The sequence below is a fragment of the Paraphaeosphaeria sporulosa genome (assembly GCF_001642045.1).
Source record: "Paraphaeosphaeria sporulosa strain AP3s5-JAC2a unplaced genomic scaffold CC84scaffold_5, whole genome shotgun sequence".
Classification (NCBI taxonomy): domain Eukaryota; kingdom Fungi; phylum Ascomycota; class Dothideomycetes; order Pleosporales; family Didymosphaeriaceae; genus Paraphaeosphaeria; species Paraphaeosphaeria sporulosa.
The window spans coordinates 1157107-1182225 of NW_017253364.1; the positions used below are offsets into that span (position 1 = coordinate 1157107).

The 25119-nt window shown below is 53.6% G+C and overlaps 10 protein-coding genes across 10 annotated transcripts; 5 read left to right on the top strand and 5 right to left on the bottom strand.

Annotated features, from left to right (window-relative positions):
• Window positions 1-331: 331 nt before the first annotated feature.
• Window positions 332-1666, bottom strand: CC84DRAFT_1244290 (uncharacterized protein; the record flags this gene model as incomplete). The annotated part of the gene is made up of 3 exons (XM_018184147.1): window positions 332-918; window positions 970-1103; window positions 1404-1666. The coding sequence occupies 3 exons, from the start codon at window positions 1664-1666 to the stop codon at window positions 332-334; spliced, it is 984 nt and encodes a 327-aa protein (XP_018036148.1).
• Window positions 1667-2586: 920 nt separating this feature from the next.
• CC84DRAFT_1205492 (uncharacterized protein) lies at window positions 2587-3498 on the top strand (the record flags this gene model as incomplete). Its single annotated transcript, XM_018181975.1, has 2 exons — window positions 2587-3002; window positions 3075-3498. The coding sequence occupies 2 exons, from the start codon at window positions 2590-2592 to the stop codon at window positions 3496-3498; spliced, it is 837 nt and encodes a 278-aa protein (XP_018036149.1).
• A 204-nt stretch (window positions 3499-3702) lies between these two features.
• Window positions 3703-5036, top strand: CC84DRAFT_735254 (uncharacterized protein). The gene is made up of 2 exons (XM_018187229.1): window positions 3703-4313; window positions 4412-5036. The coding sequence occupies exons 1-2, from the start codon at window positions 3798-3800 to the stop codon at window positions 4925-4927; spliced, it is 1032 nt and encodes a 343-aa protein (XP_018036150.1). The 5' UTR covers window positions 3703-3797; the 3' UTR covers window positions 4928-5036.
• A 109-nt stretch (window positions 5037-5145) lies between these two features.
• CC84DRAFT_1092411 (uncharacterized protein) lies at window positions 5146-8792 on the bottom strand (the record flags this gene model as incomplete). Its single annotated transcript, XM_018174450.1, has 3 exons — window positions 5146-6252; window positions 6299-8355; window positions 8411-8792. 3 exons carry the CDS (start codon window positions 8790-8792, stop codon window positions 5146-5148), a joined length of 3546 nt encoding a protein of 1181 aa, XP_018036151.1.
• Window positions 8793-9026: 234 nt separating this feature from the next.
• Window positions 9027-12704, top strand: CC84DRAFT_1145437 (uncharacterized protein). Its single transcript, XM_018176509.1, has 3 exons — window positions 9027-10830; window positions 10881-12001; window positions 12057-12704. The coding sequence occupies exons 1-3, from the start codon at window positions 9304-9306 to the stop codon at window positions 12685-12687; spliced, it is 3279 nt and encodes a 1092-aa protein (XP_018036152.1). The 5' UTR covers window positions 9027-9303; the 3' UTR covers window positions 12688-12704.
• A 613-nt stretch (window positions 12705-13317) lies between these two features.
• On the top strand, window positions 13318-15777 carry CC84DRAFT_1145442 (uncharacterized protein; the record flags this gene model as incomplete). The annotated part of the gene is made up of 3 exons (XM_018176510.1): window positions 13318-13787; window positions 13840-14067; window positions 14121-15777. The coding sequence occupies 3 exons, from the start codon at window positions 13318-13320 to the stop codon at window positions 15775-15777; spliced, it is 2355 nt and encodes a 784-aa protein (XP_018036153.1).
• A 1441-nt stretch (window positions 15778-17218) lies between these two features.
• On the top strand, window positions 17219-18838 carry CC84DRAFT_1186929 (amino acid transporter; the record flags this gene model as incomplete). The annotated part of the gene is made up of 2 exons (XM_018180891.1): window positions 17219-18408; window positions 18460-18838. 2 exons carry the CDS (start codon window positions 17219-17221, stop codon window positions 18836-18838), a joined length of 1569 nt encoding a protein of 522 aa, XP_018036154.1.
• Window positions 18839-19985: 1147 nt separating this feature from the next.
• Window positions 19986-21838, bottom strand: CC84DRAFT_1205498 (uncharacterized protein). The gene has a single exon (XM_018181976.1). It carries the CDS (start codon window positions 21813-21815, stop codon window positions 20049-20051), a length of 1767 nt encoding a protein of 588 aa, XP_018036155.1. The 5' UTR covers window positions 21816-21838; the 3' UTR covers window positions 19986-20048.
• A 199-nt stretch (window positions 21839-22037) lies between these two features.
• Window positions 22038-23630, bottom strand: CC84DRAFT_1196107 (GroES-like protein). Its single transcript, XM_018181438.1, has 5 exons — window positions 23211-23630; window positions 23048-23163; window positions 22826-22996; window positions 22644-22775; window positions 22038-22588 (listed from the first exon to the last, which is right to left on the bottom strand). Exons 1-5 carry the CDS (start codon window positions 23387-23389, stop codon window positions 22119-22121), a joined length of 1068 nt encoding a protein of 355 aa, XP_018036156.1. The 5' UTR covers window positions 23390-23630; the 3' UTR covers window positions 22038-22118.
• A 135-nt stretch (window positions 23631-23765) lies between these two features.
• Window positions 23766-24563, bottom strand: CC84DRAFT_1205500 (uncharacterized protein). Its single transcript, XM_018181977.1, has 2 exons — window positions 24282-24563; window positions 23766-24210 (listed from the first exon to the last, which is right to left on the bottom strand). Exons 1-2 carry the CDS (start codon window positions 24414-24416, stop codon window positions 23908-23910), a joined length of 438 nt encoding a protein of 145 aa, XP_018036157.1. The 5' UTR covers window positions 24417-24563; the 3' UTR covers window positions 23766-23907.
• Window positions 24564-25119: the final 556 nt, after the last annotated feature.

Consider the following 25119-nt stretch of genomic DNA (forward strand, 5'->3'; position numbering starts at 1 on the left):
GGCAGATTCAATGTAGAGGTTCTCAAACTCATGTCTGCCGTAGACAACGTGGCTGCGGAGGAAGAACTTCCCACTGCTATGATTCTTCCCTGGGCACCCAGCTGCTGCTGCGCCACACTGCTTGCCGTCCCCAACTGAGGTTGACCCGGTAGGTGAAGGCTGAGACGTTGGCGAAGAATGACTTAGGTAAGTCGAAGGGGAAGAAGTCATCGTAGTCGTCGCCCTCACCGTGGCGATAGATGTAGTTATCAATATGAATGTGGAACTTCTAATGAGCGAAAACGGATGGGTGGGTTGTGCGCTTGTTTGTTGTGAAACCGTAAGCACAGAATTACAAGCCATTGGAGCCCGATGGCCCTTCAACGCTAGAAGCTGTCGCTCCTGCAGTCCCGAAACTCGAAGACTCTCCGGCCGAAGAAGAGGCACTGGGTTGTGGGCTTGGTTCTGAAGCCGTAGACGTGGGATCTGGTCCAATGGAAGACGTTGCAGCGGCCGATTGCCCAGAGCTGGTAGTCGACAATGTTTTAGCCAGAAAAGAGGGACTGGGCCGTGTGCTTGTTGATGAACCTGAGGATGTGGGATTGAGACCATTTGGAGGTGAAGAAGTCGGTCCCCCAGTGCTGGGAATCGATAGTAATCCGGCCGACGAAGAGAAGATGGGACTTGACTGAGTTGGGCTCGCCAGCGACGCTTGTTTTGTTGTCGAGGCACGCGCTGTGCTAGTTCGAGTGAGGATGCCATTTCCTGTCATGCTGGAACTACTGCTTCCTGTAGTGCTGGAATTGCCACGTCTTAAAGCGCTATGCCTCACACTTCCCGACGCACTGCTTATTGAAGCACTGGTGTTGGAACTTGCTAGACTGCTAGGCTTGACGCTTTCCGGAGCATTGCTTGGTGGAGCACTCGGCTTAACTTCTCCTGTAGGCTTGGAAATGCTGTATTCTACCTATGGCAGAGAGCCGAACGCACTGGTGGTAACTACCTGTGTGACCTCGGGCGTGGCACCGCTGGCGTTGGATGTCGTTCCGGAACAGAAGGTACATAAATTGGTGCTCGTAGCGCCTGCGACGGTTTTCGTACTCATCATACCAGTGGTAGTGGTTCTAGTCAGGTTAGTACACGCTACGAAGATGAAAAGAAAAAGTCTTAAATGAGTTGCGACGGGTCATACTGTGCCGAGGCTGTGCGAGATACTCAAAGCAAGGAGAGAAGCGCGAGGAAGAAAATAAAAGGGCCTGAACGAATGTTATGAACGTTGATGAGACAGTAGAAATCAGGCAATACTGCTGTGGCGCTGCAGCTGTGGCAGGCGCTACACGCACTGGTGCACTCTAGGCTTGTTCAGGTTCCCAGCTACGATCTGACACCGCAAGGGCTTGAGAAATACGTCCAAATCTACTCACCCATATTGAAAAAGCAACAAGTGCTGTGAGCCAACCTGAGTGGTTGGCCATCTTCTTCTTGATGCTGCGCTGCTGAGTGCTTGCGAACACAGAGCCAAACGATGAGGTATCTTGAGCCGTGGAAGAGTGGGGGAAGGGCAGAAGAGAGCAGAAGACGATCGTTGGGCAGTCTGAGGTAAATACATTACTTGGCAGCAAAGGCGATGGCCTGCCCCCGTGGGTGTTTGAGGCGCTGCTGGAACACCGGACAGGAAGTGAGCCATGGGGATTATCTTGCTGGCTCTAGACGGCTCGGGAAACTACTCGGGAACTTGGAACACTGTTTTACAGATTAAATTGATTCTCGTAGGGAGGGTGCACTTGAGGCACTGCATTCTACGACGTATATGGTGAGCACGAGCGAGGAACGATGGGGCCACTGACATCAGGTCAGCACCTGTCGATTGCTGTCACTTCGTTCAGATCCGTCAGATTGGAGTCTACTTCAACCTGGTAGTTCTGCTCTTGTCGTTAACTGTCTAATTGAGAAAATAGCATGCTAGTACCGTAGCCCTAAACAACAGGAAACGGGACGTGCCGAAAGCCGCGGAGTAGGCCGAGCCACCAAACTCAGCAGGGCGGCGCCAAATTGCAGCTCGTGAATCTTACTGATATTTTGCGAATTGAATCACATATTAAGCTGCCATGTGAGCTGTTCGTCGTCGGTCAACTGTGTACAACGCGTCGCATCGCCATGCTCATTTGCAGTCTGCAGACTGAAACCATCAAAGCGGGGGACCTCAATCATAGAAACTGAACGTTGGATCTTGGATACAATTGCTTGAAGATTATTTGACCATCTGGCGAGCTTGAGCTGATGGCGGCGAAGAGGGGAGGGGGCGTTGAGGCGCCGCTCCATTGTTCCGAGAATCTGAAATTGACATATAACGGCTTGGTTACAGCTCGAGCCTCTCCACTACTGAAAGCATATTGCTTTATCTCTATTGATTGATGGGCAGCCTCACAGATCTCGCTTGCGGACGAGGGAGGAGCGCAGGGCGTTGTGAAGGCGAAAGATGTCGTAAAAACAAAACACGCTAGCGTCTGTCGGGTACCGGTACCGTGCCTTGGTGGTCAATGCGCATCGCAAGTCAGCGCACCCCAACATGATCGCTCGCTCTACGCAACGCGTTGTAACTCCACCAATATGGACCCGATTCAGGCTGCGATTAATGATATCGAATCGCTGCAACCAGGAGAATCTTTCTCATATAGCCAAATGGCTAGAAAACATCACGTTGTACGATCTACGTTATCACGAAGGCACCAAGGGATCACTCAATCGCGTGCAGTCGTGAACAACAACCGCCAGAACATCAACCAACAACAAGAAAAGGAAGTCCTACGAGATCAGTCCATTAGACGGAACACCTCAGTGCTCAGCGCGTCCGATTGGCGTAAATTCGAGCGACTTCTATGCTCCGCTGTAAAGGGTCTAGCAACTGAGGAGTCATACAAGCTCAGTCAAACATTACACTCAATATCTATACAAAACCAGCTCCTAGAGCATGAAAATAAGTGCCTCCGAGAGGCTCTGGCTACTCAAAAGAGAAGCTCAAAGTGAGGCAGGCCTCTGCCTCTCGATCGGCCCGATGAGTATCATGGTGGAGCTGTTTCCTGGTCACCCTATAGCGTACAGCGGGCCCACGATCGTCAACACGAAAGAGACATAGAGGAGCAACAGATACAGCTTCAAAAAAGTGAGCAAGCAGAGGCCCGTCGGGCCAGTAAGAAGCTGAAGGAAAGGCTACTCCAGGAGAGGCGTATTGCTCGAGCAGCTGCTAGAGATGCACGCGCAAAGCAGAGGGCCGATGAGGCTGCAGATCGACGTCTCAAACAACAGGCCCGCAAGGCACAAAGGCAACTTCAAAATCGTATCAAATTGTCTAAAAAGAGTAACGAGAAGGTCTTGAAGCCTTCTAGCAGATCTATTGAGAAGACACAGGCTCAGCGTGAGGCTGTAGATGTTGATGAGGCCTCATCCGTTGCATCCGCCTCACAGTCGCGCAGAGGCCGTATCATCAAAAAACCAAGTAGATATCGATCATCTGAGTAGCTAGCAATAATCTACAGACCTCTGAGGCCTCAACTCTAAAGAATCTCGTGATAATATTGATTGTAGGCGTCTCTACAGCCTCACTTTGCTGGCCGAGTGATCATGTTGGGGTGCGCATTGACTTACGATGCGCATTGACCACCAAGGCACGGTAGCTCACCCGCAATTTTGGAACCTCGAACTTGAGGTCGTGCAACAACATAAGTCTTGCAGATTGCGGCAGAAGAAGAGGAATCTGTGAGAAGATATAGCGCGGAGATTTGCAGCTGCGCCTTGTGCTGGCACCACTACAGCTCGACATGGCGCAGTCTCTCCCCGCCTCACAAATCTATCTGCACGACCCATCCGCAACACAAGCCAAACGCGCCTACATCGTCTACTTCATCACGGGCAATCCAGGCCTCATCGAATACTATCGCACCTTTCTTACGCAAATCTACGGTCTCCTCACCCGGTCTTCCTTTCCTTCGACATCATTCCACGTCTTCGGTAGAAGTCTTTCGGCCTTCGAAGCCTCCACATCGACGGAAGGAAGACAAGGTCGTGACCCACCTTTCAGCCTGCAAGAACAAATTGTTAAGTCCCAGGTTGCACTTGAAGAGTTAGTCCGCGATGTTAAAGAAATTAATCACGTGCAGGATGTACGCGTGATACTCATGGGGCACTCGGTGGGATCGTACATCCTACTTGAGGTCATCCGCAGGGTGAGGGAGAAAGCCGAAGTTGAGAAAGAGGCAATGTGCATCGCAGGAGGGGTGTGCTTGTTCCCGACAGTAACGCACATTGCGAAGAGTGATAGCGGGAAGAAAGCTACTGTACGTAAAGAATTTAACAACTATTGCCCACACAGGCACCAGTCCAAGTCTATCGCGGCAAAAGTCTCCATCACAATCCGATACTAACAACCCACCAGCCCCTGCTCACGCTCCCACACCTCCCCCGCATCGCGTCCGCACTAGCTCACGCGTTGACATTCCTCCTCCCTCTGCCCCTCCTCACCTTCCTCATACAAAAGTTCCTATCCTTCCCACCTGACGCCGCGAACACCACAGCCTCCTTCGTCAAGTCGCCTCACGGCGTGCACCAGGCACTCCACATGGCACGCGACGAGATGCGCGAGATCACCGAAGATACGTGGTCCACCGAGATCTGGGGCGCCTCTAACCCAAGCCCTTCGTCCCCCGCAGTGCCCCTTCGCTTCCTCTTTGCCGAAAAAGACCACTGGGTTGCCGACACCACGCGCGACGAGCTCATAGCCGCGCGGGGCCGACCCGAAGCACACTCAGGCAACGACGCGTGGAAGCCGGTCATGGAAATCGACACGTCCAAGGGGTGGGAGCACGGCTTCTGCATCCGGCAGAGCGTCCCAGTTGCGGAGAGGGTAGGAGGATGGTTGAGGGAGATGATAGAGGGGGACGGAACACGATGAATAGACATAGACATGGAACTAGACGGATCACTTAGATGGAGTTCCTCTTTGACACACAGACTATACTACAAATTCTCTCAAACCCACGATTGGTATACAAATCCTATGTCTCACCGAGCCGAACGCCTCAGCGCTAATGCAATATGAATGAATCCCTCAATCCAGGTCCTGGCTAGGCCACGGCCACACGCAGCAATCCCCCCTACAGCTCTGCTACGCTACTCGTCTTCTTCATCATCATCCACGGCAGTTACACCAGCGCCATCACCATTGTTAGTTGGCGCCGCGACGTCGTCGTCCTCATCTTCATCCTCGTCAACGACGCGCTTCCGTCCAGCAGCCCGCGGTGCTGAGATATCCTCGTCCCCGCTCGGCATAGCGTCTTCATTGTCAGCTGCAGGCGCCGGCGCATCCGGGAGCTCGTCGTCGCTGTCGTCGTCGACGAATTCGGCTGACTTGTATTTGCCCGCAGGCTCGTTTTTGCGGGCGAGCTTCCTCTTCTTCGCTCGAGGCCGCTCCTCGTCGGAGAGACCGTCCGTGCCCGAAGCACCCGCGCTCTTGTTCCTGCGCCTGCGCGGCTTCGCGCTGGCCTCTGAGTCTGAACCGCCGGCCTCGGTCTCGGAATCGTCGGCGTCGCCCTTCTTCTTCCGCTTGCCGCCCTTACCCTTTGCGCGTCGCTCGCTCCTGCGCATCTCGCTGTCGTCGATGAGCTCCTGGCGCCGCCGGTCCTCTTCGATACGACGCTCCATGTACTCCCTGTCACGCTCCTCGAGTTTCTGCCGCTCCTCCAAGATCTTGCGCGCGCGCTCGGCCTGCTCCTCGGCCACTCGGCGCTTCTCATCTTCGCGCTTCTTGATTTCGGCTTCGCGTGCTTCACGGGCCTGTTGGAGTTTGTCTGCGTTCTCCCTCTCGTACTCCGCTTGCTTGTCGTGGCTACGCTGGAGTTGCTTGGCCATCGTGTTGCGACCCATGTTTGCACGCTGGATGATATCGTCCTTGGGATAAGGTGGATTCTCGGAGTTCGCCACGGCTTCGAACATCTTGATGGCTTCATCCAGGCCTTGCTGGGCCTCTTCGACGTCGACGAGAGTTCGCGTAGTCTCCTTCAGGTTGTATACGAGCTGTGCGATCTGAAATTGCACGAAGGCTACATTGAACTGCAAGTGGTTCTGGTTGGGTGCGAGCTTGAGGGCTTGCTGCGAGTAGTCCAATGCGGTTTTCATGTGTGACAGGCTCTGGTCGCTCTTTCCTCGCACAAACCAGACGCGGCCAAGACATGCAATTATGTTCAAGTCATGCGGTTTTTTATTCAGGGCTATCTCGTACTGCAATGCGTCAGTAGATGTCTCTGGACTGTTTTGTATGACTTACGTTCTCAATCGCACGAGCGTACTGTTTCAGCTCACCATAGGTGTGACCTAGGTTCATGTACACATTGAAGTCCTTGAGAGTGTCCTTGACCTTCATGAAGATTTGAAGGCTTGTTGAATGCTCCTTCCTATCCTCTGCCATGGCGATAGCAATGCCTTGCGCGGCATATGCGTTCCGTGGGTCCAACTCCAGAACTTTGTTGAAGAATTCGACAGCTCGCTCATACATCTTGCGCTTCTTCTCTTTGTCTTGTTCGGTGTCTCGTCGCATTTCACGCGCAATCGCGAGGTGAATGTTACCCATGCCGGTGAGAGAATACGTGTCATGCTTGTCGAACTTCTGCAACGTATGCTTGTAATGTCTTTGTTCTTGGTCTTCCGCAAAAGGCACGCCTCGCTTCTTCGACTTGTTGGCATACCAGCCGTACAAAGCACGAACCTCAAGGTTGTCCTCGTGGCCCCTCACGAGATCCTTAACAGCCTTAGGGCCCTCGTCTGTGGGCTGCTGCCTGAGAGCGATGTATGCAAGACGGATCTGGGCATCAATGTAGTTAGGGTGACGATTCTGAAGACCCTCAAAAACGCCCTTGGCCTCGGTCAGCATCCCTTCAGCCTCGTACGTTCGGCCTAAATTATAGCTGATCGAAGTAACTAGCGCATCGGTGTCGATACTCTCGTCCCTGTCTGCAGCTTTGACACAGCCCTGAAGTGCCGCTTGGAACAGCTCTCGCGCACGCAAGTAGCGCTCAGCCTGGTAATGGAAGCATGCCATGTTGTTGAGCAATTGGGGTGGCAATAGCTCACGAAGCGCATTTTTTAGCTCTGCTTCATCTTCGACGTCCGGACGGTCCTCCTCGGGTATGCCATCCAGCTCGATCTGTTCAACTTCTTCGAGGCACTTCAGACTCTTTTCCGGGTGTTCGGTCTCATACAGGCGGGCGAGGTTGAGCAGCACGGACGGGTCGGGTGTCAGCTTCCTCTTCGTGTCCTTCCAGGCTTTTTGAACGTCTTCCAAGTATTTCAATGCCTTCTTGAGCGCAGCTGACTTGTCATCCTTTCCTGCCTGTCCAGAGAAGACCTCCTCGGCATAGAGTGTGCCAAGAAGAGTTTGCGCTTCCACGACAGGCGATTGTTGCTGCAGAATTTTCTCCAAACGGAACTTGGCACCATCGTGGTCATGTTTCAATACCCTCAGTTGGGCAGATCCAAACTTGGCGGGCGTGTACCCGGCGTTGTCACCTCCACGAGCAAGATCGGATCTTTGGTAGTAGTCCGTAGCCTTGTTAAGGTCCCCAAGCTGGTGTTCTTTCCGCGCCAACTGGTACCAGCCGTCACTTGCTATGGCATTGACATCAGTGAGTTCGATGGCACGTCGAGAGAGTTTCTCAACCTTGTCCATGTCTTTGGAGATGTAGTACCACTTGGCAAGAGTGGCGCATGTGAGAGGGTACTTGTTATCCACTTTGAGCGAAGGAGCAATGTAGTTTCTGATGGAACTCGTGGTGAACTCGGCAAAAGACGGATCGGTCGCAGGAAGCGTGGACGTCTTGTTCAAGGTGTGCAGACCAAGCAGCGTCAGAGCGATTTTGGACTGAGGGTTCAGCTCGAGAGACCTTTGCCAAGCGGTAGCGGCGTCGTCCTTGAAGCCAAGCTGCCAGAAGCAGCATCCGATACCGATGCGCGGATCTGGGTCGATTAGACCAGGCGAGCTTTCCAAGATGCTCTGATATGCCTTCAGGGCCTCGGCATATTTGCCCATGGAGTAGCTGACACGCGCCTTGCCCATCTTGGCCATGAGGTTCTTGCCGCCCGACGCGCGAATGGCATCCTCGAAGCACTTGACCGCCTGCTTCAGCGTGTCCATGCGCTCTGTGTTGACAGCATTCGGCCCGGTGGCGCTGGAGACACCTTGTTTCGCCATGGATGCGCGGAGGAGGTACAGGACGCCGCGGGCGAGGTAGAGCGGCGGGTACGAAGGGCTGATGCGCGACGCCTCGTTGATGACGCCAGTCGCCTGCTGAAGGTAGTAGTCCTTGGTCTTGACGTCGGGGTCGTTGTCTGCCATAGTCAGTCTCCTTTCTCCAGAAACATCCTTGAAGTAGCTACGCACCACTGTTGACACGCGGGGCCTCGCGACACTTGAGGAGGTACAGCCAGCACGTCGCATTGAGGATGCTGAGCTTCTCATCGCTGCGCGCATGGGCAAAGACGCTGATGGCTTTTCCGAGCACTTCGATTGCCACGTCTAGCTTCTTGTGCTTCGCGTAGGCTATGGCGACCATGACCCACGTGGTTTTGGCGCTGCGCTCCGTCTCGAGCAGCGTGAGCAGCTCCGTCGGGTCGTCTTCGATCTGCTCGCCCAACTCGAGGTCGATGTCGACGATGCCATCCTCGTCGGCTACGGGGACCGAAATCGACTCTGGGACTTTGGAAAAACGCGCCGGAGGGAACGAGGCGCCGTTCATGCCGTTGGTGCCATTGTGGACGGCCGCCATGTTGAGCTGTCGCGCTCCGGGGCGCGCGAGGGTTCGTTGGGAGTCGTGCAGCGCGGTGTCTATCGGAGCATCTCCAAACGCGCGAGAGTGGAAGGGAAAAGCAGAGGGGCTGCTGCGACGGGGTAATGGGCGCGACACAGAGTGAGGAGCGATGGAGCTTCACCGGGCGCGGAAAAACGTGCGCCGAGGCATTTCTTGGCAACGCGGAGGTGCTGGCGCCGCAATGCGACAAGTGGTGCGCTGTCGAGTGCAGCAACCCAGATTGGCAACCACCTCAATATCCTTGCGTGAAAGGTCTGCTGATATCACTGTGCAAGCCATTCAACTCTGCAAATCCACAACCGCCCCTTCCATAAGTTGGACCGCGCCTTCTGCATACGCCCTGCGCCTGCCGTCCACGTCCCCCCGCCAGTGAACCGCACCTTCCCTACCATGCTTCGCTAGCACACCGACCTGTAAATGCGATGAACTGAAGCACACGTGCAAACCGACACCCAACCAAAGAGGCGCCATGTCGCGTGAGCCAGGCGGCTTCCGCTCGAGGACGAACGGCTCTGGAGGTTATACCAACGGCTACGGCTCCCGCGAGGGTGGATATGGCGGCCTCGGAGCTGCAGACGACGACTACCCCAGGCGCCCGAGCGCAGACAGGCCCAGGCCGAGTGCGGAGAGACCAAGCGGCGAGAGGCGCCGGCGGCCAGGCGGCTACGGTGGCTACGGCGGCTTCTCGCAGGAAGACGAGGACGCTCCCCAGGTACAGCGACCGACCAGTCTCGAGCGCTCGCGGGCAAACAGGAGGAGTGGTGAGGTAAGACCGAGAAGCGCCGGCGGTCCTGGTAGCAACTACGGGCCAGGAAGCCAGCAGATGGAGGAAGTTCTCAGATACATCAAACAGAACTGGGAGTTCATGACCTCGGAGAACTGCGTGCCCGTCGAGGTGGCGCTCAAGCTGATGGATTCTAGCTCGCTGGGACTAGCAGGCCAGTATAACAGCTTCCAACAGACCCACCAGGACATGCAACGCGCGCTCAAGGCCATTGTCAACGAGCACCACCAAGGCTTCAACAGTTCCATTGGTACATTCCACAAGATCCAATCCAGTTTGCAGTCTTCTCAAATCCGTGTCAGGACTCTCAAGGAGTCTTTGACGCAGGCAAAGGTCCACTTATCCACAACGAAGCCAGAGCTGAAGGAGTTTGCAACTTCATCGCAAAACTACGACGAGATGATTCAAGTGCTGAACATCATCGAGCAACTGCAGTTGGTACCGGACAAGCTGGAAGCCCGCATCTCCGAGAAACGTTTTCTGTCCGCTGTCGACATCCTGCAGGATGCATTGCGCATGATACGAAAATCTGAGATGGAGAAGATTGGCGCTCTCAGTGAACTTCGTACATACTTAAGCAACCAAGAACACTCCTTGACCGATATCCTACTGGAAGAACTGCATAATCACTTATATCTTAAGTCACCTTACTGTGAGGATAGATGGAAAGTGTACGCGCAGAACCAACCAAAAGGCGACGGAGCAGAACGCAGCAAGGGGCATGCACGTGCGCGGAGGCTCTATGAGTTCTTGTCTGACCTCGACACGTCCGAACCTATGGTCGATGATTCACAGCGTAACCCGGAAGCTGACACCTTTGAGTACATTCGACTGATTGTAGAGGCGCTCAACAAGATGAACCGACTCGACATTGCAGTCGATACAATTCACGAGCGTCTGCCTGTGGAGCTATACAGAGTTGTCGAGAAGTCCAACAACGAAGTCACGCAGCGCCATCCCAGCATCATACGCGCGTACGCTGCCAGAAAGGAGGAGAAGCGCACGGTTGCCGCCGAAAGTGACGAGCTCCGCGCAGGTGTCCTCAATGATCTACTGTGGACTTTGTATGCTCGATTCGAAGCAATCGCTGAGAGTCACCGTGTAGTGTACGATGTTGTGACCGGTATTGTCCGCAGAGACGGTATCCGTGATTCAAATAGCACTCCACTCACCCGAGGATTCAAGGAATTGTGGAAACTCTTCCAGAACGAGGTGAGTGGTGTACGTCGTTTAAATCTGCACAGTTGCTAATGCTTTTGTAGATCCGATCTCTGCTTCATGACTACCTTGCCACAGACGGTGACTTTGGCAGTGGCCGTGGCCAAGGCAAGGCTACCAGTGGAAGTGCGTATTCGCGCACACCGCGCGACAGGAACAAGCGGATGTTCAAGCTCTCGGACATGGACACAAAATCAACCGAGCTTGCAGAGGAGCGCGATAGTCTCGAGTTCATCTTGAAGTCCTCGGTACCCGGTCTCGTTTCCGATTCTAAACAGCCGGAAGACGTGTCTAACAACACCAGCTCGAATCTTGATGGTAGTGCCACAGGCCACAAACTGCTGGTCGAACCGAGTGTCTTTAACATGGGTATCCTACTGCCGCCCTCTCTTGACTTTTTGAATCGCCTGAAAGAAGTCGTACCATCTGGCTCAGATATCGTCATCAGTACCCTGCACTCATTCCTTGATGACTTCCTCGTGAACGTGTTCCTTCCTCAACTGGATGACACGCTGAACGAGCTGTCCGACAAAACCTTTGTTGAGCTGGACGCTTTCCAAGAGGATCCGCAGTGGTCACATTACTCGAAGAAGCCCATCTTCAAAGGAACAGTCAAATTTTTCAACCTCATCACAGCTTTCTGCAAAATGCTTGATAATCTTCCTCACGACCAGGCATTCTCTCAACTCATCATTACGCAGATGAGAACGTACGGTGACAAGTGTGTCGGCAACTTCAAAGCTATGATGGCCAGGGGCCAACCTAAGGGGCCCACGAACGAGCTACTCAAGGCGTGTGCGGTTTATGCCGAGTTCGAAGGCGAGATTGGTGAGGTCATCGGCCAGCTGTTCGACTCAGATGCCGACAAACTTGAGCTCATTAATACCGAAACCAAGTTAATCATAGCCGCGACTGAAGAGGCCCCGATCGACCAGCAGGACATCATCCAGGACAGGAAGACGATCCAAATGCTATGCCTGTTGTACACCAGCATGAAATGGCTGGCGACTAAGGTATCTCAATTACGGCATATTAGCAACCGTGCTACAGATTCGTCGAAACCGCAGATCAGCGGCCAACGCCACAATAGACGATGGACGTTCATCGCAGAATCAAGGACAGAAGGCACCGCGGTATACCTGCCACTAAATCAAGAAACCGCAGGGTAAGTTGCCACACCATCCCACTCACCTATTTGAAAACTAACATTACTTCACCAGCCAACTAGACATGGTCGTAGATACATACCGAAAACTGGCCACCCTCGTCCATCGCATGCTGCACGTCAACCTCCGCCTCACCACCATGCACTCGCTCGCCGCCACCATACAAACCACGTACAACCTTGACTCGGCAGTCACAGACCCCGACCCTGCCATTCAGGCCCTCACTACCGCCCTCACTGCCTACGAAGCCGAAATGTCAACGTATCTCCCCACAACTCAATACACACAAATCATCGCGGGCCTCGCCCCTTTCACTGACACGTACCTCCTGTACCTCTGCATCCAGCGCATCAAGTCCATGAACGCGGACGGCTGCGCCGCGATGCAGCTCAACATTCTTGTGCTGCAGCAGAACCTCAAAAACATCGAGAGCGACGCAAAGTTGACGTACTCTGCGCTATATTTTGATTTATTCACCGAGGGCCCTGATGCGGTCGTCGCACGCGCGAAGGAGTACGGCAAGGGGTACGGGGTGCCCAGCGGGCTTGTCACAGAAGCTGTTGTAAAGGACCTGCTGCGGCTGTGCTATGCGGAGCGTCTGAAGAACGAGCGGAGGGAGGTTGGTGTGCAGGCGCAGCGACAGCTTGAGGCGCAGGAGTTGGAGGTTAGCGAGTATATGTACTAGAATATAGTATACCCCATTGCAGCTCCCCCGTCACGTTGAGTAATGTTACTTGATGCTGTGTCCTGCTACGTATGTGCTTGTTGGCGGAAGAATATAGGAACGGCATGCAAGAGAACAACGATATCGTTCTACGATATCGCCATTTCGATTGCTACGGAATAACTCTTGAAGCCATCTCTTCTAATTCAGTCGACATCGGCCATCACGGCTATACTCCAACTTGCGGAGTGAGTTCCCCACCGGCGTGTCTGACAAGACTCCATCGTACGTTACCCCATTGTAGGTCGATCGGGTAATTTTACCATTCAAATGCGGGGGTGGGGAAATGCGGTCTAATTCTAATCGTTCCAACAACAAGCTCTATAGCGACTGTAGCAGTTGTCCACGGCTATTAATCTACGCAGATCCTGTTGTCGATATTCATTATCCGATCTTCACCCTGATTAGCCAGGCGACCTGGGTCAAGGAAACCAGGCTACTGGAGGAACATCTCGGGATGTGACACGCTGTAGATTGGACTTCAGTTCTTGGCCCAGAAACAGAGTACAGGATGGCAATGTATATAGCACCGGTAAGGCAAGACGCTCTTTTGTTTGATCGCAAGCATTTTTCATTGGGAAGCCGGACATCATGCGCGCCGGCTCCTGCATCTTTGCGCTCCTCAGCGCACCCATTGCACACGCGCAGTGGGACCCGTCCCGCTACCTCTACTTCAACTCCGCAGGCAGCGCCCTCTCATCCTCCCTCCCTCTAGGAAATGGCCGCGTCGCCGCAGCCGTCTACGGCACCGCGACCGAGAAAATCACCCTCAACGAAAACTCAGTCTGGAGCGGCCAATGGCAGGACCGCGGAAACGCGAATTCTGCCGGCGCGCTATCAGCGATCAGACAAAAGCTCACGAGTGGGGATGTCACGGGCGCCGGACAGCAGACGCTCGATGCCATGGCGGGGAATCCGACGAGCCCGAAGCAGTACCAGCCCACCGTGGATATGGGGATTGACTTTGGGCACAGTGGCACGTTGGGTGGGTACACGAGGGTGTTGGATACGAGGCTGGGGACGGCGATGGTGACTTATACACTTGGGGGCGTTAACTATACGTAAGGCCTGAGTGATCGTGTGGGAACTTATGGGTGCTGAGAAATTTGACAGAAGAGAATACGTCGCAAGCTATCCGGCTGGTGTGCTTGCATTTAGGATGACGGCAAGTCAAGCTGGGAAGTTGAACGCGAAAATTTCTCTCAACCGGTCGAAGAATGTGGCGTCTAATTCTGCGTCTACTTCAGGTGGAGTAAACGCTGTGACGTTGAAGTCGAACGGCGGCATTACGTTCACGGCCGAGGCTAGAGTCGTGAGTGACGGAGGTAAGACCTTACGTAGGTACACAGCCTGCCGCTCAGCTTACACGCACTTTTAGGATCTGTCTCTACGAGTGGTTCAGCGATACAGGTGACGGGCGCTACGACAGTCGACATTTTCTTCGACGCGGAAACTGCATACAGATACTCGAGCTCATCAGCATACGAGGCAGAACTCAAGAAGAAACTAGACAACGCAGTCAAGGCCAGTTATGAGGGTGTCAGAACGGCAGCGGCCAAGGACACAGAGGGTATCCTTTCGCGCGTCGATCTCAACCTGGGCTCCTCTGGCTCTGCCGGTAGCCAACCCGTTCCCACACGCCTCTCAAACTACAAAAAAAACCCAAATGCTGATCCTGAGCTGGTGACTCTTTACTTCAACTATGGTCGCCACCTTCTGCTAGCATCTTCTCGCGACTCTGGCGACCGATCGCTGCCAGCGAATCTGCAGGGTATCTGGAACGACAACTATGACCCGCCGTGGCAAAGCAAGTACACAATCAACATCAACACCGAGATGAACTACTGGCATGCTCTCACAACCAATCTCCAAGAGACTCACAAGGCATTATTCGACCTCATCGACATTGCACGTCCCCGCGGTAACGCCATGGCAAAGAAGATGTACAACTGCAACAGTGGGTTTGTTCTCCATCACAACACTGACCTCTGGGGTGATGCAGCCCCGGTCGACAAGGGAACGCCTTATACGATGTGGCCGATGGGTGGCGCATGGCTATCTCAGCACGTCATGGAACACTATCGCTTCACGCAGGATAAGACTTTCCTGCAAGACCGCGCATGGCCGATTCTAAAAGACGCCGCGGACTTCTACTACTGCTACCTCTTCCAGTACAACGGCAACTACGTTACGGGCCCCACCGCCTCCCCCGAAAACACCTACATCGTCCCCTCTAACATGAAAACCGCAGGCAAGAGCGAAGGCGTGGACCTCGCAACCGCGTGTGACAACGAGCTTCTCTTCCACCTCTTCAGCGACGTTCTTGAGGCTGCAGAGGTCCTGGGCATCAATGGCACAGATGTCACAAAAGCGAAGGACTACCTCTCCAAAATCAAAGCCCCGCAGGTAGGCTCCAAAGGCCAGATCCTCGAGTGGCGCAGTGAGTACAGCGAAGCTGAGCCGGGGCATCGCCACTTCAGCCACCTCGTTGGTCTCTATCCTGGGTCACAGATGACGCCGCTGGTGTCAGACAAGCTTTCCAAGGCGGCGAAGGTCAGTCTGGACAACCGCATCAAGGCTGGCTCGGGCAGCACGGGGTGGTCCCGCGTGTGGGCGATGAATCTGTACGCGCGCTTGCTAGACGGGGCGTCTGTGTGGTCGAACGCTATCACCTTTCTGCAAACCTACCCCCTCGATAATCTCTGGAATTCCGGGGAGAACAGGTGGTTCCAGATCGACGGCAATTTTGGCTTCACGTCGGCAATAGCCGAGATGCTGCTCCAGAGCCACTCGGTCGTGCATGTCTTGCCTGCGCTGCCCAAGTCTGCGGTGCCGAAGGGAAGCGTCAAGGGGCTGGTTGCGAGGGGCAACTTTGTAGTGGATGTGGAGTGGAGTGGAGGCGCGTTTGTGCAGGCTACGGTGACGTCCAAGAGTGGCGCGGACTTGGAGCTTAGGGTGGAGGGTGGAACGGCGATCAAGGTAGATGGGAAGGCGTATGGCGGGCCGATCAAGACGACTGCTGGGGGAAAGTACACCGTTACCAAAGCGTGAGGATTGAGATGGGAAGAGATCGTTGATATTTGTAACGAACAGAGAATCATATATGCGGCAGCAGCATGACTTTCAGCTTGAGATGCTCGCCCAGTTGATGCTGAGGTGATATTTAGTTGCAGGCGAAGTGTTTGTAACGGTGATCATGCAGGACCACTGAACGAGCAGTAATGTGCGCTAAGGAGTACGGCAAGCCTTCGGTGAAACCAGATTTCTTGAATCTCAAGACCTTTTTGGGCTTTTGACGTGCACTTAGCAGCGCGGGGGAAGACGATGTGATTTGACGAGAGTTGGTCTTGAGGCCGACAGGAATCTCGTTGTGGCCTTACTGACAAACAGTCTACCAGAGCTTGCTTTTTGGCCGACGCGTCTCACCGTCGGCCGTTCAGGTGCAATCTCAAAAGTCGGTTGCGCCACAACTGCATGCAGGTCCACACCTGGATGGATTATTTTGGCCACCTCCACGTGGGCCGAACATGTGTTTCTCCACTTGTCCCCCTGTGGCAGTATCTCGCGGTGGCCAGACCAGAGCGAATGTGAATCGATTTGCAAACGCGCGAAGATCAACACTTCAGCAGGATCACACAATAGTACACTTGGATGACACAAAAACCTCTCGAGCGAACACAAGGACCTAAGCAGGGCATGCCGGGAATTCAGATCTCACTATATCCACACAGGAAGGTAGAAGTCGTTTCATTGCATGGCGCTGGTGAGCACACTGAAGCCAAAATAGCGTTGTTGGAGCACCAAGAGAATTGGCACCGCCGTGCCATGCAACCCGCCAGCCCGGATCTGAAACTTCTCGATGACCTCTAGAATGTCGTTCAGTCCCAGCAGCGTGTCTCCATCATCGGCCGTTCCGACAGATGCAACGCTACGCTGATGGTCAGTGAATAAACATGCCACTAAGCCCACCACGATCACCAGAGCATGCAGCCCCCAGCCAATGCGGCTCTGCGGTCCAGCAAAGCCCTCCCGGCGCCGAGCCGACACAGCACTCCTTTGGGCGCTCTGGACGCATTCGTCTTTTGCATAAGAGATCGCGCAAGGGCGCTAGCGGGAGCACCAACCCGAAGCAGCTAGCCGCGACAAATTCACACGGCGCGAAACCATGGTCTCCGATCACGACATTGGCGCTCTGGCCGTCGCGAAAACCCGTCACCGCTCGACAAGGAAAGCGTTGGGTAACAGCATAGCGTGTGCCACAAGCACGTCATCGGCTTTCGTCGGTAGAGGCTCGGTTGGCGCCGAAAACTTCGCCATCATGGCGAGCCCGTGCGAAAGCAGTGCACGCGAGGTCTCAGCACTCTTGGGTGCCATTTCCGCCAACTGGGACGAGGCGTGAAGGGACTGTGTATAAGTGCCCTCGAGGACGGGCGCCATGGTCAGCGAAACGTCCCCCTTACTTGGCCCTGCGTCTGCCTCCGCGCCGCCCTCCATGTCCAAGTTCTTCAAGCACGGTGGCTCGGCTGAGGCCGCCCCGACTGATGTCAAAGGCCCCGATGCTGCTCAGGATGTCGATGAGGGCTCTCTCTTCCAGGTGCGCCAGGCGAAGCGCCAGATTGGCGTTACGTCTGCAGTCTTCCTCATCTTCAACCGCATGATCGGAACTGGCATCTTCGCGACGCCCAGCGCCATCTTCTCCCTGTCCGGCAGTGTTGGTTTGTCCCTATTCATCTGGGTTGCGGGTATGTTGATTGCGGCCGCGGGTATGGCTGTGTACTTGGAATTTGGAACTGCGATACCAAGGAATGGTGGCGAGAAGAACTACCTGGAGTTCGTCTACCGCAAGCCCCGCTTCCTGGCCACCGGACTGTACACAGGCTACGTGATCTTGCTCGGCTGGGCCGGTTCAAACTCAGTCGTCTTCGGAGAATACATTCTTCATGCCGCCAACGTCGAGGTCAACCGATGGAACCAACGTGGGATTGGACTCGCCTGCATCACAACCGCCTTCCTCATCCACGGCCTGGCTTTGAAATGGGGTCTGAGACTCCAGAACTTGCTCGGCATCATCAAGCTCGGTATCATTCTCCTGATCGTCGTCTCAGGATGGGCTGCACTCGGAGGAGCTCTCAAGATCGACAAGCCGAACAACTTCGACAATGCTTTCCAGGGAACAACTGGAAGCGCGTACGGTGTCGTCACCGCTCTGTACAATGTCATCTGGAGTTATATTGGATACAGCAACGCAAACTATGCGCTGAGTGAGACGAAGAACCCGGTTCGGACACTGAAGATTGCCGCTCCGTTGGCTCTGACCTCCGTCGCCATCCTATACATGTTCGTCAACATCGCCTACTTCGCCGCCGTCCCTGCCGAGGAGATAATCTCGTCGAAGCGACTTGTCGCTGCGTCTCTTTTCCGCAACGTCTTCGGTCCCAGGGCTGAGCGTGCGCTCTCAGTCTTCGTTGCCCTCTCCGCTTTTGGCAACGTCTTGAGCGTCATCTTCTCTCAGGGTCGTCTCGTCCAGGAACTCGGCCGTGAAGGCATCCTTCCCTTCTCTCGCTTTTGGGCCAGCAACAGGCCCTTCAACGCTCCTCTTGCGGGTCTTTTCGAACACTGGCTCGTCTCAGTGATTATCATGCTTGCGCCCCCGCCAGGCGATGCCTACAACTTCATCCTCAAGTAAGTGCACCTTGCTCCACGCGCGTGTGAGACAGTGCTAACAGCTGCTAGCGTCATCTCCTACCCTCTCGCTATCGTCAATGTCTTCGTCGCCGGCGCCCTGATCCACCTCTACCTGCACAAGGCAGCCTGGCAGTGGAACCCACCGATCAAAGCGACTCTCCCTGTCGCCGTGTTCTTCCTGCTTAGCAACATCTACCTCACTGTTGCGCCTTTCGTGCCACCATCTGACGGCAACAGCGTGTACGAGTCGCTCCCTTACTGGCTGCACTGTGTTGTCGGCATCGGTATCATCGTCGCTGGAGGCGTGTATTGGGTCATTTGGGCAGTTCTGTTGCCGAAAGTCGGCCATTACAGGCTTGAGAGGGAAGTCGTTGTGGATGAGATTGATGGGTGGGAGAGGCATGTCTTCAGACGTGTGCCGAATTGAGACGGTTCGTTGGTGTGAGGTTTGGACGCGCGTATTGTAATTTTGATAGACCTCCAGAGTGAGCATAATGGCCAACGCTGATAAGTGACCATGATCTCGCAGCCTCTTGTAAAACTCGACGTGTAACCCGGCGATAAAGTGAGCATTCGATAGTCGGTCCCGAGATAACTTGGTTTGTAGTACTCCTCGTGGCGTAATTCGGCCCGCGAGCCGAGTAGGTTTTCGGAAAGCGCGACACTGTGCACTTGGCCACCCGCCCTCCACATCTAGCCAGCGCTCAGGCCCACAATGAATGAGCACATCGTGCTTTCACCTACGCAAGTCCGGACGCAGAAGCGGTCGTTGTCTATGTTGATAAACCACGGAATGACGTCAATTACAGTCGATGAACGATAACCCAGACAAATACTGGATACGAAACATCACGATGGTAGCCGCACGCGGCACCTGTAGGAGACTGTTATCACTGCTTCCCCAACAGATGCTCCCGAACGTGACAATGGACATGTCTCGGGTCATGCAACGTGGCATTGATCAGTCTCTGCGATCATTAAAAGTCGATCGATGTAACTTCCATGAGCACTCTAAAGCGGAAGCGGCGAAACGTCCTGCACGCCACTTGAATGATGGGGAATTCTATAGCATCTTCCTTCTGGCCTGTCTTGACGCGTCGATTGAAAAGGACACTAATGAAGACATCTTTGGGAGCTCGCTCACACATGACCAGGCTAAGGTTCGGGAGCAGACTCAGTTTACAAGCCAGAAAGAACGACCAAAACAGCCACACGACCCCAGGTGACTCGAAGGCCGTCAGGTGCAAGCACCAGGGTAATGAGAGTTGATGCACGAACATGGTCAAGCAGGGTAATGTTGTCGATGCCGAGATCCCAAGTTTCTATATCCTTGGATAGCAGGATGGTATCGCGATACGAATGCGCGAGCGTTCATCGTTTATTGCTTTTCCAAAGACCAGCTTGGTTTCTCATGGATCGAAAGCTACATGCCCAAGCCTCCTCACTGCATTGCCAGGTCTCAGGCCCGGATCTGGCTTGAGACCGACTTATATGAACAGCCTCAACGTTTTATTGACGGACAACACAACAGATTGATAATGACTATATATTCGGTACTTATAAGCTGGTGATGTCTGTGTCGCTTCATTAGGCATGTTTGAGGTGCAATTGACACGGCTTAGGCAGTGTGGGCCTTGCTAGTCGGTGTTCCCATGCTCTGCTAACCACTTTCTAGTCTTTTCCAACCTATTTCGGGCACTTGTCAGGGACTTCCCCATACTCTGTATCTCCATCTCCACCATAGCAATGCCCTCAGGTGCATTTTTGGGTACCGTTTTCGCAAAGTCACGAACGTCTTGAACGTAGCGTTCCATGGATTCGATAGCCTCCTTCTGCGACGCAATCGATGAGAGCGTATCCTGGCGGCCTAGAGAATTGATGCCGGCAACCTCATGGAAAGTGGCACCAGGGCGCAAGCGCTCCGCGTCGACCTTTGAGGCTTCGAATGCCTTTTCATACACCTCCAATTGCTTCTGAGCACGACGATGTCGCCCCTTCATGTGTTTCAACTGCTTGGGATTGTCCTTGAAACGTTCTGCGAAGGTAACGTAGTCGTTACGTTGCGCACTCTCACGTTTATGTTGCGTCTCTACTCTGAGTCGTTCCACCTGCCATAGCGGCAGGTCCTCCTCTTTCTGACACACGCCGTCAGGGCACAACTTCTCTGCCTTTTTCTTAGCCTCCTGAAGGTCGTTGGCGTTCCTTCTCGAACTCTCTTCTGCTTTCCACAGTTTGAAGCGGGCCGCCCATTCGTTGTCCGGTATTAAAGCGTCCGCGACCTCTTTCTTGTATCGCTCCACTTTACGATCCGAATCTTCAGCCCAGCCAACGTGACATTCCACCTTCCTCAATGGCTCCTCCGCGAAGTAACGCGCTCTTTCGGTGGCGTATGCTCGAGCCACATCTATTTCAAATTGCTCACCGTTGAAGTGATCCGGCCAGCCATTGTTCAGATACAACGGCTTCAGGATGACTGGCTCCATCCAGTGGTTGTATTCGCCCTGGCCTGGCAGTTCCTTGAGTGCGCAATACAAGCGGTTAATGTCTCGCAGAACGTCACCGGCAGATCGACTTCGCACGGCCTCCAAGCTATTTTTATTGTTGATCCCCGCAGCCTCTTCTCGTTCTCTGTCGTTTAGCTCTTCGATGTGCTCAAATCCTTCGTCGTACTCGACGACTTCCGCCTGGTCTTCCACCATGGCATCGATCTCCCGCGTCTCACTAACATCATCCTCATCGTCCCAGAATTCGCTGCTTCCCTCCGAAGCACCGTCGCTGAAATCCATATCTTGTTCGCTATCGCCATCGCCACTCCAATCGCTGGAGCTACTGTCACCCCAGTTGCTCGCCTCATCTTTTGTGCTCTCCGATTCGCTGTACCAGCCTTTACAGTAAACAGGATCCGTGCTGGTCCCTTCGATCTGGTCCACGATCCAGATACGATGTTCCTTGGCATCGTAGATGATAACGGGCGAATGATTACCGCAGTTCGATAGTGGTGTGTACCACGGGTACATGTATTGACCCTCCTCATCATCAAAGCCGCCCTCAGGTGAAAGATAACGTGGATCTCTTCCTGTCTCCACATCATCAATGCTCAATGGGTTGAAGAAGGCGCCTCCCTGGAAAAAGTCCCTTGCATCCGTTTCTGCCCCGTCGATGTACGGCATTATGCTGTAGAGATAGATGATTGCGGGGTCGAGCTCGCATTCGGCGTAGCTGGCCAGCAGTCCCTCGCTCAGTTCGTGTGGTCCGCGGATAAGTGCTTCGGGATCGACATATCGCATGGCGACGAGTGTTTCGTAGATGTTGAGCAGCTCATTGGCTACACCATGTATACGCTCTCTTTGCTCCGCAGACAAGCTGTCAGCTGCCAATTTTGCGTCGAAATTAGGTTTCGCCATGACTGATTGTAGTTGTTTGGAATTTTCGCTCGGAGTCACCGCAGAGGTAATGTAGGCTATGTACTTCGCACAATTAGGGGGATTGTCATGCTGGCACGATACCTGATCAGGGATAGTGCATGGCAAACCAACTCGCCAGCAGGCAACCGCACCGACCCAATCTCAAAAAGTCATCAAACCTACACCCGTATCGCGCTATTGCATCTGTATTACGGCCCCTGGCTATGTCGGCCACCTTTATAAATTACCGGAAGTATTTATTGAACAAACAAAAGTACCACCCAAATTGCCTCGCTACAAATCTTAAGTCACCCGGAACACAGTCTTGCCCACGCCTCCCTTCCCGTCGAAGACCATCTTGCACGCCTCTCGAACTCCGTCAATGTCCCTGATATCTACTTGCTTACCTACGACAGGCCTCAGAAGTCCATCCTCGACGTTTGCACGCAATGCGTCTAGGTCTTCAGCGTTGGGTTCCATGAACCAGTAGGCGTACTCGACGCCAGAGCGCCTAGCGTAGAATTTACGCCCGGAATCTACCAAATTCAAGCCCATGAGAATGTACCAGGGTAACTTAGGTTTATCAGGCCGATCCATGATGCCCGAATCTTGTAGCTGTGTACCGGACGGCTGCGTCGCTATAGATATAATGAGGCTCGTGGATGGTATCATCAAAGGCAGGAACTCCATCGCCTGGCCAGTTGTATCAAACAAAAAGTCCACCGATTGAGGTGGGATGACCTTGAGGGGGCTTTCCGTGGTGTAATCGATTACTACACAGGAATCAGAACGCAAAGTCTGGAAGGGGACTTGCAGGCAGGAACGTACTTTGATCTACCACACCTTCGCCGAGCAGCTCTGGTACTCTACTGATTTTGGAGGTGGATACAGTCGTGATGACCTTGCCGGCATGGAACACGTTCTTGGCCAGTTGACAGGCCATCGATCCAGTTCCGCTGACTGTGGGATAAGTCAGTGAATATTCAAGCATTGCTATGAACAAGTCTTACGCCCAGCAGGCACGAAAACCGTCTTTCCGGCCAAAGAGCCCTTGTACTTCTGCAGTGCTTGCATTGCAGTTAGAGCCGCCAGCGGGATCGCTGCAGCATGTGCAAACGACATGTTGCTCGGCATCTTGGCCACAAACCTATCCGGGCATTTGGCATATTCCGCCCATGACCCTGCATCTGTGTCAGGTTCTCTATCCGCATTGGAAGCTTCCTGTCGCGTACCTCGATATGCTTCCGGCAAGCGGGTGTACACCTGGTCCCCAACTTTGAGTTTGCTCACGTTCCTCCCTATAGCGGTGACTTCACCTGCGCAGTCGTATCCAATCTGATACGGAAATCTATTGCGCGTCAAATACTATCGTTGTCAATTGGTCTACACACTTACCTCTCTTTTATCGCTATTTTGAAGACACCAGCGGCTTTCTTCAAGTCTATCGGGTTGACGCTTGCAGCGTGCACTTTGATGATAACGTCATGCGAATCTGAGATTGTTGGCTCAGGAACATTTCCATTAAGCTCGTAGCTCAAAGGCTCGCAATGCGCAGGTGCCACTATGCTCAACATCTTGAGTATGTATGTCCTATGCGATACAAGTTCGATGACATGCAAGTGCAATAGGTTTTTATCAAATTTTCGCGTCTCAGGGTTTGTATGGGTTTTGGAGGATGCACGAGGATCAATCAGTTTCTGATATCTTGTCGGACGAAACAAGGACTATTGCGCGCGCATGCCTCGGTAATTAGTTTCAGCGTGGCAGGGGGTAGTGCGCTTGTCTGGAAATACCTCCTCTTTTTTTCCTTTGAAACACAACGGGACTTGAAGTTGTTCGTGGTTCTACAGCCTCGGATTGGGTCAGGAAAGGCCACTAGCCAGCCGGTACCGGTAGCGGAACATGAATTTGGCCGCGACTTGATTACAGCCTCGGTTCGGCCCAGGGTTAGGCCGATCTTCAGAGGCGCCTCGATAAAGGCAACCACTCTAGATTACAATACACAACAGCGACTTTCGCTGCACAGGTAGCAGCTCAAAACACCGTCGGTACTCTTGGCGCGAGATCCGCAGACGATTAGACGAAGCCTGCTTTATAGATTCTTTAGAATCCATATTGCCAGGCTGATGGCTCCAACGGCAGCTCCGCCTATCATACTGCTCGTGGTCTGGCCAACTTCTCCCCTGCTAAGCCCGAAGACCAGATTCGCAATGTCCACGGAATCGTTCATAATTCCTGCCCAAAGAGCCCTACGGATTTCCCTGCCTCCTCCGTCTTCCCTCTTCCCATCGACAGCAGTAATCAAAAGGCCTCCGATTACAGCCTCCCGTATAGCCATCATACGCACCAAGAACGAATGCTCACTTGGCACGTTGTAAGAGTGTAGCCCACATGTCTATAGGTGATAGCGCTCCGTTAGTATCGTACTCACGCAGCGATGACGCCAACATCGACCACTATACGTACCAAGCGGGGTGCGATTAGGCAAGCTGCACCGGTAAAAATGCGAACTATTGACAGAGTCTTGATCGCAAATGAGGTCGCCGACGAACGCGGCGCCGCCGGAACTGCATCCTTGGCTTGTGGTTGCGAGGGAGACATTGAGGCCTCACTGGACACTGGATATTGGTTTCTTGATATTCTCTTGATCTGGGAAAGCTACAGCAGAGATTGAGTGTTGTCGCGATCGAGGGCCCTGGGCTTCATAACGTGTTCGGAAGCCAAGTAAGTGTGCCAAGTACAATTGGCCCGGGTACTCTCCGGCAGGGGCTTGGTCTTATCTGATCGGGCCTATTGGTGCGTCTTTTACCAGAAGGATAACTCTGTTGATACTTTCCGTACCTCTAATAATGTCCAAAGCTAATTGGTTTAGCAGATAAGTAAGGTGCGATGTGCGACCAAGAAATTCATTCAGTGTAACCCTTGGACCGTAGTGATCGACCCTTTACTTTTTCCTCCCTAGCAAGTATTTTCGGAACGTTCCTCTAAAAACGTCGTAATCATTCTAATATAGACCCCGCCTCTGCAATTCGGGTAATCAGAAGATGGACAACATTCTCCCAGGTTCCAGGGTCCATTACGCTCCTGATACTACATCTATTGATGTCTGCCTCTTCGACCCACTCCTAAATCACATCCGCAACTTCCGAAGCAGTGCCTACAGCGCACGGGCGCAACCCACGAAGGGCAATATGCATGCCCACCCGTTGAGGTGTCCATAGTTGGTTCTATTCTCCTTCGCTGGCCTCGAGTGCTTTTAAGACTGCTTGGATAGTTATGGCTTGCGACATGCCGTCCAGATTTA